The sequence below is a fragment of the Zingiber officinale genome, chromosome 6A (assembly GCF_018446385.1).
Source record: "Zingiber officinale cultivar Zhangliang chromosome 6A, Zo_v1.1, whole genome shotgun sequence".
NCBI lineage: Eukaryota > Viridiplantae > Streptophyta > Magnoliopsida > Zingiberales > Zingiberaceae > Zingiber > Zingiber officinale.
This window is the reverse complement of record NC_055997.1, coordinates 142,501,028-142,518,892: the sequence shown is the minus strand read 5'-3', so window position 1 is coordinate 142,518,892 and position 17,865 is coordinate 142,501,028. Positions and strand designations below refer to the sequence as shown.

Sequence of the window (17,865 nt, the reverse complement as noted above, 5' to 3'; positions counted from 1 at the left end):
AGAACACAACACCCGAACAAGAGAGGAAAATGCATGTGACTCTAAATTTTGTATACCTGCTCAGAAATATTAGAATCGATTTTCAAGCAATTTAAAGATTTGAAATCTTGCTACAAAGGTTCATCTCCATTGTTGAAAATCTCAATAAATACATGGAACCTGCAGTTCTAAATATACAGAATGGTGTACTAATGACCTCTTCTTCGCCCAGTGAAATTCACCATTCACTTCAGAGACTGGATGCAACCATTATTGGTGATATGAGCAAACATCAAATCAACAACTTGAGGGTCGAATGTAAGTTGGAGGCAAGGAGGGGCAGTTTTCGTTCATATTCGCGTAAGGGTCAATAGTGTTGTATTCAGGCAGCTCCATTCTGTAATCCCCTAGTATCTGGCAGAAAGGAAGCTTTTCCTCCTGTGAATTGCACCAGCTTGGTAATCGCGTCTGGTTGTTCTCATATATGTTAAGCATGTAAGCATCGCGAATCTGGAGAAAGGAGAGGAGTGTAGGGTAAGAGCGCGGTGAAGAAACATCTAATATGTTAAGTAAAAAACTTGGTAGTGACAGAGTGCCATGGTGGATAAAATTGTACTTACAGTGAATTCAGTAACTTGTATGGAGTTGGCTAGAGGGCCAAATATTCCAGCCTCCTTGTACATTTCCAGAATAAAAGCGACACAAGTTGTAGATTTTCCATCACTGTAAACCCAGTCGTCTTGTTCGGGCATGGTGAGCAACTGATCGAAGGTCATTCCACGCCGTTCAGTTTCAACGATAATATCGTGGAACTCCAACCCCTGACAAGCAAAACCTTGTTAGTTACTTGAACAAGATTAAGACATTTGTTTCTATCATCAAAGGTTAATGGCATTCTCAATAACAAAAATTGACAACTATGACAAATATTGTGTTTCAATTGCATCCATTTTTTTGGAAGTGGATCATTTTAAAGATGACCTCAAATTTCCATGTACCAAGGTACTTATCACATCCGTAGATCAAGCACATGACCTTTATTGAAAAGAGATCCTGAGGCAAATCAGCATCATCTGTCTACTATGTCAACCTTTACCTACTAACCTTACTTCATTAATTTACAAGGGATTCCTATCTATTCATTCATATACTGATAAAAGGATATTTCCCATCTCAAAACATGCAAGATGTTTAATTTTTCTCAATATCCATCTTCATTTGAGACAGAAAAAATATCCACAAAATATTTTCTAGCATCAGACAATCACTTATCGAAAAGTTTTATCTGTTAGAAATGACAAAATTCATATTTCATATTTTTGGCATACTTTGAAGGGGAGCTTGGCGCAACAGTAAAGTTATTGCCATGTGACCAAAAGGTCACGAGTTCGAAACTTGGAAACAACCTCTTGCAAAAAATAAGGTAAGGTTGCGTACAATGGATCCTTCCCCGGGACCCCGTATGGCGGGAGCTTCTAGATTGTTTAGGGTAGCTGGAATAACTACTCGAGAACAGCAGAAGCAAGAGGAATTTAGAGTTTTAGTAGCATCTGAGATTTTGTATAGAACTTTTTAATTAACCAAAATTGCATAATGAAAATCATTTTAATAAGAGCAAATGGGAAATAGTATTTTTACTATATCCAGCCAACTATGCATACTTGCATAGGCAAGAAAACCTTGAGGCAAATATCCCATCCTGACTTGTTACTCAAGATAGTTACAAACTAGCTGACATTCCACCGAAATCTAATATCTAAACATATAACTAGAAATATTTCAATGATCTAGTTCAAGTACCTCTGTCCCAAGTCGCTTGTTGAGGGCTTCATTCCACATATTAGCAGCATAAGCAGGTTGCAACCTAGTCCACATGGACATAACGGACATTACCTGGGGAACAAACAATTGCAGAAAATATTTAGATGAACAATAAAAGTTCCTAATTAACCCTATTAGCAAAGAAAATAAAGACAAATAAACTAAGCATCAAGACAAACTCTACAAGGTGGTTGCATGGTACATAACTGCCCTGCCGATTGTTTGTACTCTAACCAAGTTATACCTGTCCATCCACTCAATAAACAATTTATTGTTTTTGTTTACCATCTTTCCCTCCTTTTTTTGTCTTTTCCCACTTCTCTCTCTCCTTTGTCCATTACGACACTTGCTCCCCCTCCTTTGAAAATAAGCTCCCTTTTCTGTCTTCTAACAGATATCAACACCTATCACCTGTTGGTCCATCAATCGGTAGCTTTCCAGTCACCAATCAGTTTCAAGAATTGATCACTAATTGAAACCTTGGCTCAATTGGACAAGCTTGAAGGATTAATTATAAAATGACAATAAACTTTCTGACATCCTTAACTCCTTAAATAAACCCCATCCTATTTTTGTCGCATAATAACAAAACTATTCTAATCTATTTTAGGACTGCACTTCCCTCATTAACCAACAAAACTCCTATTCAACAGAACTGTGCATAATTCTCATAGGTTATACATAATTTTGTCATATATGATCTATGTTGCAGTAAAAAAGTCACAAGGGCATTTGATCCTAGCTTCTAACAACTGTCCTAGATGTAGCGGTAATGGGGGAAGGGATTCAAAGTGATGGAAATAGAGCAAAATTAATCTGAGTAAATTAACAGTTCGTATATAGTAAATCTAAAGGCATAATCCAAAAGAATAAGACTTCCACATCTTTAGTATGTGAATATTAAACACAAAAGATTGTATCGCAGCGATGTAGAAGCTGACATATACCTGCTAAACTATAACCAAAAAAATGCACAGTAAACACATATCCAGAATCTACTGAACGAAAAAAAAATTATGATGAATTAATAGATAAAATCAACAATTATAAAGGTACCAAAGTTTGAAATTTAAAGAATCCTTATTACACTCATACCAAATTAGCATCAAGGGGAGGTGGATAATTATCAGATATGGTATCGATCCAGCTAAATATCATGTTGTGATACCCATAGGGTTTTCCGGACATGCCCCTAGCATAAGCCCATGCTGCTGTTTCATTGAATTTTGCACGCAAGTCTGGATGCAAAGGCAGCAACGCTATTTGAGGGTTAGAATTATCCTTCAGTGCCAAGTCCCACCACTCATCCCATGGAATCACCACAATAATCTCCTCTCCCTGTCAGGAAACCATAGTCAGAGAATTAGGCAAAAGTTTACATGTCACTACCCATTGGAAAAGAGATCATGTTAATCAAATAGCAGTTCAAGACATATTAATTAATGGACTTCCAATATATCCATAAAGCTCAAAAGTAATGATATAAGGTTAAAGTTGGACATTTATAATCTCTCAAGTACCTTCTCATTCTCATGTCCAGATTCTCCAACCCAGAGATTACCCACTTCATCCTTTAAGCAAACTGCTGTATGCCCAGCGAATGCACCAGTCACCCATTTTTCTAATGTCTCAAAACCTCCCCAGCGACCGCGGATCTTTGAAACTGCTAGGAAATCACCTGAATGGATATCCTCTACTCGAATTGTAGCCTGATGAGGTTGAGAACGTTGCTCAAAGGTGGCATCCATATGTTTCTCCAAGAATGCTAAATTAGCATTCTGGCCCCAGCCAGTGTTGGAAAAGAGAGGCAAAACATCAACCAAAGATAGCAAAGTCCCAAGCATTCCGGAGGGCATGAGAAATACAGATATACCATGTTGTTTAACCTGAAGAGTATTATCAGATATCAATTTCAACTACTCTCATGAACTGATGAAAGTAGAAAAGATCCATCAAAATTTACATATTCCATTTCTGCTGCATCTTCCCATGACTTTATCATTAGTGTGTGTTCCCGTGCTGAGAAATAATAATCCCACGTTATCCTGTATGGTGTTGCGAATACATAGAGATCCATACATGTCCAGCTATGTGCTGCATCGGTCTGCCAGAGAAAAGACAAAAAATTAACACCGACTCGAACCACTACTCAAAAAATAATCATCAATGTAATGTGTAGTAAAACAAAATAATTAAGGCGATGTCAGATTGTAAGTTATTTGAGGATTTATATGTTTGCAGTGCAATTTCTGTCAATTCAGAAACAATTAAGTTTGTGCCAGTAGCACACATATAATCATTTTTAAGCTCTTAAAGAAATGCAGGACAAAAACGCTGCACGCTTTCTTTAGGTAACTGATAACTATCAACTCAAGTAGATCCTACAGCTAGTTAAGGAAAGCTAAAACAAGTTGGAGAACAAATCAACATAATAGTTTATTAATCTCTCACACGGAAACATAAAATGATAGGAAAGGACTCTAAACTAAGCCGAACAAAATCAAATAACCAAAGGATTTAAGATGAACAGGCGCTAAAATATTGGCAACATAGATCAATTTGTCTACCAAAAAATCTGCTTTTAAATTATATATATAAATATATATGGGAATTTGCCTTGAGACGTAGAATTGCGCCGCTGTTGCTGCTCTCATTGTCACTGCCTTCCCCATGCTCGATGAATTCAAGTCGCGCCTCGTTCTCAAAGAAGCAGGCGCCTTTCCAGCCGACGGCCGCAGCATCGGGGACGACGGATCCGACATAGGACGGTAGGAGGTCGACGGCGCTGTGCAGGTTATTCATAACCGGCCAGGATATTTGGTGGGGGAGGATCGGAAGCACGTCGCCGACGCGGAAGGGGACCTTGAAGGTGGCCGCCGGCGAGCCGCCCAACCCGAATGCTAACGCGAACCCTAGCCATAGGAGCGGCCAAAGCGACGACAGGGGGGAAAAGACGACCGCCACCATGGCATGGAAAAGTTCCCTTCCGATTCAGGATCTTCTCCTCCTCCCTTCTCCCCCTTTCGATAGCGCCTCAGAAATTTTCGATGGTATGTTTGACTGCCACAAAAATCGAAGACCCTCCGATCCGTAAATTTCATTCAGCGTGGACGCCGTGGAGAAGTGAAAGAAGCTGCAATGTTTAGTCAACGAGAAAAAAAAGAGAGTTATTTTTTATTAGTTTTTAAATTTTTTTCAAAAATTAGTTATTTATCAATCTATTTTTTCAAGATTCTTTATATCAAGTTTTTTATAAAAATTAAATATCATGGTTTAAAAAATAGCAAAGTTGAATGATAAACTCTCTTTTTTACGCTAAAACACTAATTTTTAAATTTTTGGAAGGGTGTATTTGTTTTCCAATTTACCTCTCTGGTAATATTTTAAAAATTTATATCACTTTATGCAGCATCGTAATGATGTTAATTTTTGAGGTAAACGTAATTAATTTTTTTATTACAATAATGTTAATTTTATTACTATATATATATATATATATATATATATATATATATATATGATCCGGCAGTAAGAATGGGGGACCCCATTTAGCAGAGTCAACGCCGCGAGGAGGGCCAAAGGCCTTGGCCGAGCGGATAAGGAGGGCGACGACCAGCTGAGGCTTCCGAGCGGAAGCAATATACCCCGCCGGAGGCGGGGTTCCGACGCTCATGATGAACAGTAGGAAAGGCCGAGCAGAGGGCCTGCTCGGCCGAAGGAATAAAACATCAATGCTGCGAACAATCCAGAGCACATGACCCGGAAGCTCCAGCGCGGATCAGAACATCCGATCGGCCGGACGCGAGGAAACGGCCGACCGGTCGGACGATTGACGGGGAGTAAGAAAAGGCAAGGATAGGAACATCTTCTGACAGCAGATGATATGCAGGATCCTAGGACATGGGCTCACTGTCCCATCAAGGACATGGGCTCACTGTCCCATCAAAGACATGCTCACTGTCCCATCAAAGACGTGCTCGTACTGTAGCAGTAAGGAGTCAGGCAAGCTCCTCTGACAAGCCCATACTGGGTATGGGTTGAGGACACGTGTGTGTGCCTCGGTATATGTACATCAGCCTCCTCAGAAGTCTATATAAGGCCTCCACTTCTTCAACCGGAGGTACACGAGTCTTCATCTTTGAGCCACTTCCTTCATCTATTCCCTCGTCTGACTTGAGCGTCGGAGGGCCGTCGCCGGGACACCCCTCCCGGCTCGGTTTTGTTGCAGGTTCGCCGGAGCACTCGAGGATTCAGCAGGGAGCGCCACGTCCCCAGCGTTCGTTGACCCCTGGTTCGGACAGGATCAATTTGGCGCCGTCTGTGGGAACGCACCTGCATCCGAAAGGGAACAATGGACGAGGCTGGACGACAACACACGGTGACGCTTTCGACGGAAGAACTCGACGCTCTGGTCGAGATGAGGGCCGCCAAACTTATGGAGCTAAAACAGAAAGTAGCCGCCGAGCGGCCGGAGCAACAAGCAACATCTGCATCGGGTGGCCGAGCGGAAGCACCTCAAGCCACCGTTGCATTCCATCGGGCCTTATTCCGCACCCCTGAAGCCGTACCAGCTCGGAGAGATAGAGGATCTTCTTCCGACGAAATGCCTAGACGAGACGCCAGAAAGGGGAAAGCTCCCCGAGCGGACTTATCTCCCGAGCGGATTAATCGCCAATTTTCGGAGGCTATTCTACGAGACCCTCTGCCTAAACATTACGCGCCCCCGGCGATCGGCGAGTACAATGGAACAACAGACCCGGATGATCATCTGGGTAAGTTCGATAACACAGCTACGCTCCATCAATATACAGATGGAGTAAAGTGCCGAGTCTTTCTTACAACTCTCTCGGGATCGGCTCAACGGTGGTTTCGGAGGCTGTCGGACGGATCCATCACTAGCTTCAAGGACTTCCGAACAGCCTTCCTCCACCACTTCGCCAGCAGTCGGCGTTATCAAAAGACAAGTGTCAGCTTGTTCGCCATCAAGCAAGAGCCGAGAGAATCGCTTCGAGCTTACATCCAGCGATTCAACCAAGTGGCGATGGATATTCCAACGGCCACATCGGAGACGATGATGAATGCCTTCACGCAAGGCCTTGTGGACGGGGACTTCTTCCGGTCGCTCATCCGAAAGCCGCCCCAAGATTATGATCATATGTTGCACCGGGCCAATGAATATATCAACGTGGAGGAAGCGCAGGCAGCCAGGAAGAAAGAAACACCAACCGAACGGGCTCCTCCTGCCGAGCGGAGACCCTTGGCCGCTCATCAACCGCCAAGAGGACCGAGGGCTGAAGCAATCCGATCCCCCCATGCCAGATCACACGTACAAGAGGTAGCTGCCGCTCGGCCCAAGCCAAAGAAGAGATGGACCCCTATGTTCTGCTCCTTCCACCGGACGGATACGCACAACACGAGGGATTGTCGAAGTCTTCCCTTCGTGGCTAATCCCGTCCCCAGGAGTGCCGAACGGCGGTCTCCTCCCATCGACAGGAGACAAAGGACCCATGAAGCCGACCGGACCCGCCCCGAGAGGCGACATCAACAGACGCCCGATCGGCACCGATCTCCAAGACAGGAGAATCGACGGGCGTCCAGAGAACGGTCCCGACCGTCCGCTCGGGAAGAGGAGAATAGAAGCAATATTGCCCGAGGCGAGATCAACGTTATTGCTGGTGGGCCGACCGGAGGAGACTCCAACCGAGCCAGAAAGGCGGGCGTCCGGCAGCTACAGATCCACGCAGTCGGTTGTAGCCAAGAGCGGGCAAGTGGACCGGAAATCACTTTCGGGCCCGGAGACTTAGAAGGAGTAGAAGTGCCCCACGACGACGCTCTGCTCATCAAAGCGGTAATAGCAAATTACACTATTCATCGCATATTTGTTGACACAGGGAGCTCGGTCAACATTATATTCAAGAAGGCGTTCGATCAGCTGCAAATTGATCGAGCCGAGCTGCTGCCCATGATAACGCCGCTCTACGGGTTCACTGGTAACGAAGTGCAGCCGGTCGGACAAATACGGCTGGCTATCTCACTGGGAGAAGAGCCGCTCAGGAGGACACGAACAGCAAACTTCGTGGTGGTGGACTCTCCCTCATCATATAACGTCATTTTGGGACGACCGGCGCTCAGCGAGTTCCGGGCGGTTGTCTCCACCTTCCACCAGAAGATCAAATTCCCCGTAGAGGATAGAGTAGGAGAAGTACGTGGAGATCAGCTAGCAGCTCGGCGGTGCTATATAGAGATGATCCGAGCGGAAGGCGCAGAACAGGCTTCTGCTCGGAAGGCGCCCCGGATCGAGGTGCACGCCATAACCGAGAAACCTCCTGCTTTAATTTATGATGAAAAGGAGGAAGTTCAGATCCATTCGACCCGATCGGAGAACACGACTTTTATTGCCTCTGATCTGGAGGAGGAGCAGAAGGAGGAGCTGATCCAATGCCTCCAACGAAATCATGATGTCTTCGTCTGGTCGACACATGAGTTGCCCGGAATTTCCCCAAGCATAGCGCAGCATGAGTTGCATGTCCGACCGGACGCTCGTCCAGTGAAGCAGAGGAAAAGGGATTTCAGTGCCGAGCAGAATGCAATCATCCGGGCGGAAGTAGAGAAACTTCTGGAGGCCGGCCATATACGCGAAGTGCAGTTCCCGGGCTAGCTGGCTAATGTAGTATTAGTCTCCAAGCCGGGCGGCAAGTGGAGAGTCTGTATCGACTTTCGGGACTTAAACAAAGCATGCCCCAAAGATTTTTATCCCCTGCCCCGGATAGATCAGCTGGTGGATTCTACGGCCGGCTGCGAATTAATTTGTATGCTTGACGCCTACCAAGGCTATCATCAAGTGCCGCTCGCCCGGGAAGATCAAGAAAAAGTAAGCTTCGTAACGGCCGACGGCACATATTGCTACAATGTGATGCCGTTCGGATTGAAGAATGCCGGGGCCACCTATCAACGCTTGATGAATAAAGTGTTCAAGGAGCAGATCGGGCGGAATCTGGAAGTTTATGTGGACGACATTCTTATCAAGTCCGCCCGAGCGGCCGATCTCTTCAAGGACATGGAAGAAACCTTCCGAACGCTTCGCAAATATGGAGTCAAGCTAAATCCCCAAAAGTGTCTGTTCGGAGCAAAAGGAGGGCGTTTCTTGGGATACATAGTGACCGAGAGGGGAATCGAAGCCAATCCCAGCAAGGTGAAAGCTCTGCAAGACATGCCGCCTCCAAGAAATACAAGGGAAGTGCAGCGGTTGACCGGTCGGATAACTGCTTTGTCCAGATTCATCTCCAAAACCGCCGACCGGAGCCTACCATTCTTCAAGATCCTGCGCAAGGCTACTAAGTTCCAGTGGGATGAAGAATGTGACCGAGCATTCGAAGAATTGAAGACATATCTTAATTCTCTGCCTATACTTGCTAAGCCGATCGGGGGTGAGTCACTTTATATTTATCTGTCGTCAACTGAGCATGCTGTAGGCTCAGCACTTGTGAGGGCGAGCGGCGAAGAGCAGCCGGTGTATTTTTTGAGCCATATTTTAAAAGATGCTGAATCTCGTTACACCGGGCTCGAGAAGTTGGCCTTTGCTTTAGTTCTAGCCGCTCGGCGTCTTCGACCATATTTCTTGGCTCACACCATCATTGTCCGGACGAACAGCCCGCTAGGAAGGGTGCTGTTAAATCCAGAAGCGTCCGGACGGCTCATCAAATGGACGACAGAACTAAGTGAATTTGACATCCAATACCAGCCTCGCTCGGCGATCAAAGCGCAATCCTTGGCTGACTTTGTGACCGAAGTGCAAAAGCCAGAGCCGGAAGCTCTGTGGAGAATATATGTGGATGGGTCTTCCACTCGGCTCGGAAGTGGGATTGGAATATTGCTGCTCTCGCCTCAAGAAGAAAAGATGCACTTATCCGTCCGGCTGGATTATAAAGCTACCAACAATGAAGCAGAGTATGAGACCCTCATAGCCGGATTACAGGCAGCACGACATGTGGGAGCCGGTCGGGTGACACTTTATTCAAATTCACAGTTGGCCGCTCAGCAACTATCTGGCACCTTTGAAATCAACAGCGCTCGGCTTAAACTCTATGCTGAGGCCTTTGAAAAACTCAAAGCTAATTTCCGCGAGGTTCTTATCCAGAAGATTCCCCGAACGGAGAACCAGGCAGCCGATGAGTTGGCCAAACTAGCAAGTTCTATGACGCCGGTCATTAGCCCGAAGCCAATTGAACAAGTATCTTTGGTGGCACATGTTGACCGGATGGAAGGCCTCAGATTTCCGGACGACTGGAGGACACCCATCATAGAGTTTTTGCGCTCGGGCACCACTTCTGCCGATCGGGAAGAAGCCCAGCTGCTCAGGAGGAGGGCCGGTCAGTTCACACTCATCGGCGATCAGCTCTACAAGAAGGCTTTCTCTCGCCCGCTTTTGAAGTGTGTGAGCTCGGAAGACTCGGCTTACATCCTCCAAGAGGTACATCAAGGATCGTGTGGAGGACATCCGGGCGGACGATCACTAGCCAAGAAGATTTTGCTAGCTGGATATTTTTGGCCAACCTTACAAATGGACGCCGCTCGGACAGTATCTACGTGCCTCTCATGCCAGAAGTATCACAACTTCTCGCACCGACCGGCAGAGGAGATGAAGACATCAGCCGTTTCATGTCCGTTCGATCAATGGGGAATGGATATTGTGGGTCCATTCCCGATGGCGACCGGGCAAAGGAAATTTTTGCTGGTGGCGGTCGATTATTTTTCCAAGTGGGTGGAGGCCGAGCCACTAGCCAGGATCACCGAGCAGATGGTCAAAAAATTCATCTGGCAACACATCATCTGTAGGTTCGGTATCCCTCGCCGGTTGGTTTCCGACAATGGGCGGCAATTCACAGGGAAGGTGCTAGAAGATTGGTGCAAAAGCTACGGCATCGAGCAACACTTCACGTCCGTGGCATACCCCCAAAGCAACGGTCAAGCCGAAGTAGCCAACCGGGAAATTCTCCGTATTCTACGCACTCGGCTCGACCACGTGGGGGGGAGTTGGCCGGATGAAGTGCCGGGCGTTTTATGGGCCATCCGGACGACTCCTAAGGAAGCAACGGGCGTCACACCTTTTCATCTGGTGTACGGCGGCGAAGCAGTCATTCCAGTTGAAGTCGGCGTCGAGTCCGTCCGGGTCCAATTGTACGATGAAGGCAACGCCGATCGGAGGAACATGGAGCTGGATTTGATTGACGAGGAGCGAGCCAAGGCATCCGTTCGGCTGATGGCATACCGTCAACGAATGAAGCAAAACTACAACCGCCGCGTCATTCCCCGATCATTCCAGGTCGGCGACCTTGTCTGGAAAAAAGTCAAACCGGTCGGCGACATCGACAAGCTTGAAGCTCCGTGGGCAGGTCCCTTCAAAATCACCGAAAAACTCCACTCGGGTGCGTATTATTTGGAGGATGAAGACGGTCGGCAGTTGGATAGGCCGTGGAGCACGAACCACCTCCAGCCTTATCAGGCGGGATGAAAGGTGTACCACTGTAAATCATCCTGTGTACTTTTTTCGACCGAATACTGGAAATGCAGAAATGAAGAATCAAGAGAACAAATATATGGCACTGTCATCGATGAACGAAGGCCCCGCGCCGTTCAGACGGAGGTATATTGGTCGAGCCAAGGTGCTCGACAAAGCAAACCCTGAGTCGTTCGGCCAGGAGTACGTTCTCCAAGCTGGGAGGAAAGGGCGTATGACCCGTGCTGTTCGGCCGAGCATAAAAATAGTTCAAGCACGAGATGAGTTATGAAGGCCAAGGTCGCTCGACCTGGTAAGGAGTTAGCCTTGAAGGCCGTCTAGCCCAGACGTTAAACCGTAGAGCCGCGCCGACCGGCTATAAATATCCGCGCCGACGAGCTCCGTCGTTAAAGATCGAGAGACGAGCCGGCGTCTATAAACCCTCCGAGCGGGAGACCGACGAGCCCCGTCGTTAAACATCGAGAGCCGCGCCGACCGGCTATAAATATCCGCGCCGACGAGCAATATCGAGAGACGAGCCGGCGTCTATAAATCCCCGAGCGGAAGATCGACGAGCCCCGTCGTTAAACATCGAGAGCCGCGCCGACCGGCTATAAATATCCGCGCCGACGAGCTCCGTCGTTAAAGATCGAGAGACGAGCCGGCGTCTATAAACCCTCCGAGCGGGAGACCGACGAGCCCCGTCGTTAAACATCGAGAGCCGCGCCGACCGGCTATAAATATCCGCGCCGACGAGCTCCGTCGTTAAATATCGAGAGACGAGCCGGCGTCTATAAACCCTCCGAGCGGGAGACCGACGAGCCCCGTCGTTAAACATCGAGAGCCGCGCCGACCGGCTATAAATATCCGCGCCGACGAGCTCCGTCGTTAAAGATCGAGAGACGAGCCGGCGTCTATAAACCCTCCGAGCGGGAGACCGACGAGCCCTGTCGTTAAACATCGAGAGACGCGCCGACCGGCTATAAATATCCGCGCCGATGAGCACCGTCGTTAAAGATCAAGAGCCGCGCCGGCCTATAAACCCTCCGAAGGGAGACCGACGAGCCCTCGTTAAACATCGAGTCGCGCCGACCGACTATAAATATCCGCGACGAGCTCCGTCGTTAAATATCGAGACGAGCCGGCCTATAAACCCTCCGAAGAGACCGACGAGCCCGCCGTTAAACATCGAGAGCCGCACCGACCGGCTATAAATATCCGCGCCGACGAGCTCCGCCGATCGAGAGACGAGCCGGGGCCTATAAACCCTCCGAGCGGAGACCGACGAGCCCAGTCGTTAAACCGTAGAGCCGCGCCGACCGGCTATAAATATCCGCGCCGACGAGCTCCGTCGTTAAAGATCGAGAGACGAGCCGGCGTCTATAAACCCTCCGAGCGGGAGACCGACGAGCCCCGTCGTTAAACATCGAGAGCCGCGCCGACCGGCTATAAATATCCGCGCCGACGAGCTCCGTCGTTAAAGATCGAGAGACGAGCCGGCGTCTATAAACCCCCCGAGCGGAAGATCGACGAGCCCCGTCGTTAAAAATCGAGAGCCGCGCCGACCGGCTATAAATATCCGCGCCGTCGAGCACCGACGTTAAATATCGAGAGACGAGCCGGCGTCTATAAATCCCCGAGCGGAAGACCGACGAGCTCCGTCGTTAAAAATCGAGAACCGCGCCGATTGTCTATAAACATCCGCGCAACGAGCATTCGCAAAAACTAAATTGTTTAAGTCCGATCGGCCGTCGGTTTGTTAATACTTCGCATTCACTGAATGCAAACAGTATAGCCAAGCGCTAAACGATTTCGAGGAAAACGAGTTAATTGATTAACCTGATCGGTTGTCTAGTGGGAGACACGTATAGCTTAACTGACTCTACAAATGAGCACCAAACAGACAGAAGAGGGCAATAAAGGACCGACAAAAATGGAAGCAAAGGAATACAATTAGGCCGAACGGCACGTACAAAAATTTTACATCCGCCGAGCGGATGAAATACAGTAAGTACTTGGAAGAACTCGCCTCACTCCGGGTCCTCAAAATTGAAAAAGGCATCCGGGATATCGTCAATCATGGCCGCCAGGTCGGAGGCGGGAATGTGCATTCCCGCAGGAAGGTGGCCACCCTTCTTCAAGTACGCCACGGTGACCTTGACCGCCTCGGCGAAGGTTGATGAGACGTTGCCGCCGAATTTTGCGCCGAATCGTTCCGAGCGGAGGTAGTCTTGGCGCGCTGCTACTAGGCGGCTCGGCTCTCCCTCCTTATATTTTCTGAGTACCGCCCGGGAAGCAGTTAAGGAATCTTGGACTGCCTTCAAGTCCATTTCAGCCTTTGTGCGTTCTGCCGAACGGCGTTCAGCTGGGCCTCCAGATCCTTGGATCGCTGATCTAGCGCACGGACATCTACTTTCATCTTGTCCAGATCAGCTATCGCTCGCTTCTTCCGGGCAGTAGCGCGTTTGGCATCCGCTTCGCGCTTCTTGATTTGGCCCTCTAGCCGAGCCACCTCTGTAGACAGGTCGGCGGCCTTCTTCTGTTCGGCCTCGCGGGCTTGTTTCTCCCGCTCGGCCGATGGACCCCCCGACACTTGGAGTTTCTCCAGGAGATCCTCCAGCTCGGCTAGCCGATGGCTAGTGGCGATTTGCTCAGCCCAGCGCTGTAAGGAAAATAATAAAATGAGGAACCGGACAGTAGCATGGCACAGAAAGAAAAATGAATTCACCTGAGTGGCCTGCTGCATGTTGTTATCGCCGAGCTGCTTAGGCGTCATGAGGGCCACTTGAATCTGGGCATCCTCGAAGAGCTTGGCGAGCGGACCCGTCAGGGTTATTTCATGTACGGGGCTTGATGGCCGATTGGCGGACAGCAAATATTCCTCCGATGGAAATCGGAGGGTAGTCTTGATGGTCGGGTGGCCGGACGGCATTTCCTCGGCCGCACTCGCCTTGCCCGAGGACTCCCCTATGGTAGAGGTTTCGCCCAACCGTCGTAAGCGACGGCGAGTTCGTGGAGGAGAACCAGAGGGCTGTGTGGTGGGCGAGGCCGCTGGAGTCCCGATATGCGATGGCGTGCGATCTGGCGAAGCTACCCCGATCGGCTCCTGTGGTCCGCCCTCTTGGGTCGGCGGAAGGCTGGAGTCTCTTTGACGTTTTCTCCGAACTTCCAGTGGGGGATCCCCGACCTGGGGGACCCCCAGCTCGGCTGGGGCAGAGGAAACAGGGTCCGCCTCAACTTCTGTTGAAGCGGATGGGGTAACTTCTGTTTCAGGAGCGGACTGCGTCCCCCCCTCTCCGGTAGCTGCCGGGCGACTGGGAATAATACCCCGCTCGGCGAGTTCTTTTTTAGTCGCCGCCTCAATTTCCACGGCCTTCAACTTCAGATGATCGGTGGCCTTGGAGCGCCACATGACTTCAGCTGCAATGGAAGAAATTAAAATCAGTTAGACAAAAAAGGTGAAGAGAGTAAAAAGTCCTTACTCATGCGGTAGGGGAGATTTGCCCGAACGGGAGATAATCCGAAAATGTATAACACCCCCTTGAGAAGCAACTGGTCGATTTTGTACAACCAGTTCGCCGCATGAAGGTAGGCCGGATTGCTTCTGAATTTGCCGAGCTCCGGCTGGGTCGGCACAGCGGTCTGCCATTTGGTTCTGAATGCTGGCCGCTCGGGAAGTCGGATATAGAAGAAAAACTCCTTCCAGTGCTTGTTGGAAGTTGGCATATTATCAAAAAATTTAAAGCCTATTCTACTTTGGAAAATGAAAGTGCCCAGCTCGGATTGTTTGGGGTAGAAGAAGAAGTGGAATATTTTGGGGTCAAGTGGGATACTGTGCAGCTTAAAGAGGACAACCATCCCGCTCAGCAACCTAAAGGAGTTCGGCACAAGTTGGCCGAGCGGGATGCGGAAATAATTACAAACCTCCAAAATAAAGGGATGGGTCGGAAATCTAAGGCCGCCATGAAATTGGTCCAGAAAAAAGCAAATGGTACCGATCGGCGGGTTATGGGGCCGATCGGCCGGGTCGGCTATAATTATTTCATGGTCATCAGGGATCCCATACGTCCGAACAAGACGCCGAGCACCCTCTTCATCAAACCGACTCTCCATGGTCATATACCAAGGGCCATGAACATCCACAGTGGGTACGGAAGTACTTGCCATGACTGAAGTATCAAGAAAAAGAAAGAAGGAAGCCGAAGGAAACTCGGAAACGGAGGACAGACAAGAGTTTGCAAGCAGGGGAACGAAAGGAGTTCCACGCGAAAAGGAAAGGCCGAACGAAAGGAAGGGAGAAGCTTACTGAGGAAAGGTGAACGGAGAAGATCACCAGAAAGCCGAAAACCACCAAGAGGCGAAAGCTAGGACAACCGGAATGAAGCAGCCGCGGGCACCTTCGACGGAGGACGAGCGATGAAACAGAGAAATGCGGCGTAAGGGTGGAGACGAAGGCTTTATGCGAACGAGGCTGATCAACCTCGTCCGTCGGATGCAGGTCACGAGAGACGAGGTTATCATCTAACCGTCCATTTCAAACTAATCGCGTCCCATCGTACGGATCATCACCGCCACGCGAGAAGAGCCACGTGGCACTCTGTCACCAGGCGCAATTAATGCGCCCATACCGCGCATGCTTCGACTTAATGGAAAAGATTTGCGCGATTTTCGAGAAGATTTAGACAAGCAAACATCCACGCTGGAGGCCAAGATATTCAGAACGAAGAGCCGAGCGGATGATGAGTTATGAGGGCCGAACGGCTCTAGGTATATCATAAGCGGCGGTAAGATGACGACCGCCCGTTCGGACACATAGTCCAGTCAGTCGGACTCACTGCCTCCTTCGACTAGACTTGAAGAGGAGGCAAGTGATCCAGCAGTAAGAATGGGGGACCCCATTTAGCAGAGTCAACGCCGCGAGGAGGGCCAAAGGCCTTGGCCGAGCGGATAAGGAGGGCGACGACCAGCTGAGGCTTCCGAGCGGAAGCAATATACCCCGCCGGAGGCGGGGTTCCGACGCTCATGATGAACAGTAGGAAAGGCCGAGCAGAGGGCCTGCTCGGCCGAAGGAATAAAACATCAACGCTGCGAACAATCCAGAGCACATGACCCGGAAGCTCCCGCGCGGATCAGAACATCCGATCGGCCGGACGCGAGGAAACGGCCGACCGGTCGGACGATTGACGAGGAGTAAGAAAAGGCAAGGATAGGAACATCTTCTGACAGCAGATGATATGCAGGATCCTAGGACATGGGCTCACTGTCCCATCAAGGACATGGGCTCACTGTCCCATCAAAGACATGCTCACTGTCCCATCAAAGACGTGCTCGTACTGTAGCAGTAAGGAGTCAGGCAAGCTCCTCTGACAAGCCCATACTGGGTATGGGTTGAGGACACGTGTGTGTGCCTCGGTATATGTACATCAGCATCCTCAGAAGTCTATATAAGGCCTCCACTTCTTCAACCGGAGGTACACGAGTCTTCATCTTTGAGCCACTTCCTTCATCTATTCCCTCGTCTGACTTGAGCATCGGAGGGCCGTCGCCGGGACACCCCTCCCGTCTCGGTTTTGTTGCAGGTTCGCCGGAGCACTCGAGGATTCAGCAGGGAGCGCCACGTCCCCAGCGTTCGTTGACCCCTGGTTCGGACAGGATCAATATATATATATATATATATATATATGAGTTTTGATCTCCTGCGCGATACGCACAGTACGGAACTGTGCGCGTCGCGCAGGAGATCAAATAATTGTTTTTATTTAAATTTTTTAAAATATTTTAAATTAAAAAAATTAATATTTCTTTATATAAATTTTTAATACAGTAATATATACTATCAATATATTACAATACTCAATAAATACTTAAATTATTTTTTTTTTAATTTTTTTTTAAACCAAACACTATAATTTAATTGGGAAACCTGAACCTAGAGGTAAAATCTAAAAAAAAAAAATAGTTTTGATACTATAACCCAAAGCCTAAACCCTAGAAATAAAATCTAAAAAAAATAGCTTTGATATTATAACCCAAACTTTGAACCCTAAATAATTTTGATACTATAACCTAAAGCCTGAACCCTAGAGGTAAAATCTAAAAAAAAAATAGTTTTGATACTATAACCTAAAGTCTGAACCCTAGAAATAAAACTTTTTAAAAATATTTTATTTTTTTTTTAATTCAAAAATAAAAAAAAAATTTAAAACCTGTGATATCCTCTGCGCGCACAGTCACGCACTGTGAGAGCGCGCAGGATATCAATTATATATATATATATATATATATATATATATATATATAGGCCTCACTTGGTTACCAGGATTTATAAACTCTAGTACTTAACTTAGAGATCTAGAGTTCGAATCCTGGGGAAAGCAAAAATCCACTGGTCAGCCGAGGGTCGTCGGTCGACGACATAAGAGGTCGTCAGTTGGGCCGCCCAAGGGATCGCCCAAGGAGCCCTCGGCAGCAGCTGCATATGGCAACGATGGACATGAGCACTCTGGTGCCCTCATAGTACCACAGAGCTTTATTCTGGGACCACAGTATCTGACTCAGGGCTAGTATCA

General features: G+C 48.3%; 1 protein-coding gene across 1 annotated transcript; it reads right to left on the bottom strand.

The window, feature by feature from the left end:
* Positions 1-67: 67 nt before the first annotated feature.
* Positions 68-4,916, bottom strand: LOC121998421. The gene is made up of 7 exons (XM_042553353.1): positions 4,417-4,916; positions 3,764-3,904; positions 3,321-3,686; positions 2,896-3,138; positions 1,780-1,872; positions 600-800; positions 68-489 (listed from the first exon to the last, which is right to left on the bottom strand). The coding sequence occupies exons 1-7, from the start codon at positions 4,765-4,767 to the stop codon at positions 277-279; spliced, it is 1,608 nt and encodes a 535-aa protein (XP_042409287.1). The 5' UTR covers positions 4,768-4,916; the 3' UTR covers positions 68-276.
* Between the last annotated feature and the right edge of the window lie 12,949 nt (positions 4,917-17,865).

Coding starts and splice junctions, on each gene's coding strand:
- LOC121998421 (XM_042553353.1), bottom strand. CDS start 4,767: ATGGTGGCGGTCGTCTTTTCCCCCCTGTCGTCGCTTTGGCCGCTCCTA. Junction 3,687..3,763: donor ATGCAGCAGAAATGGAATAT/GTAAATTTTGAT, acceptor AATACTCTTCAG/GTTAAACAACATGGTATATC. Junction 801..1,779: donor ACAAGCGACTTGGGACAGAG/GTACTTGAACTA, acceptor TTTGCTTGTCAG/GGGTTGGAGTTCCACGATAT.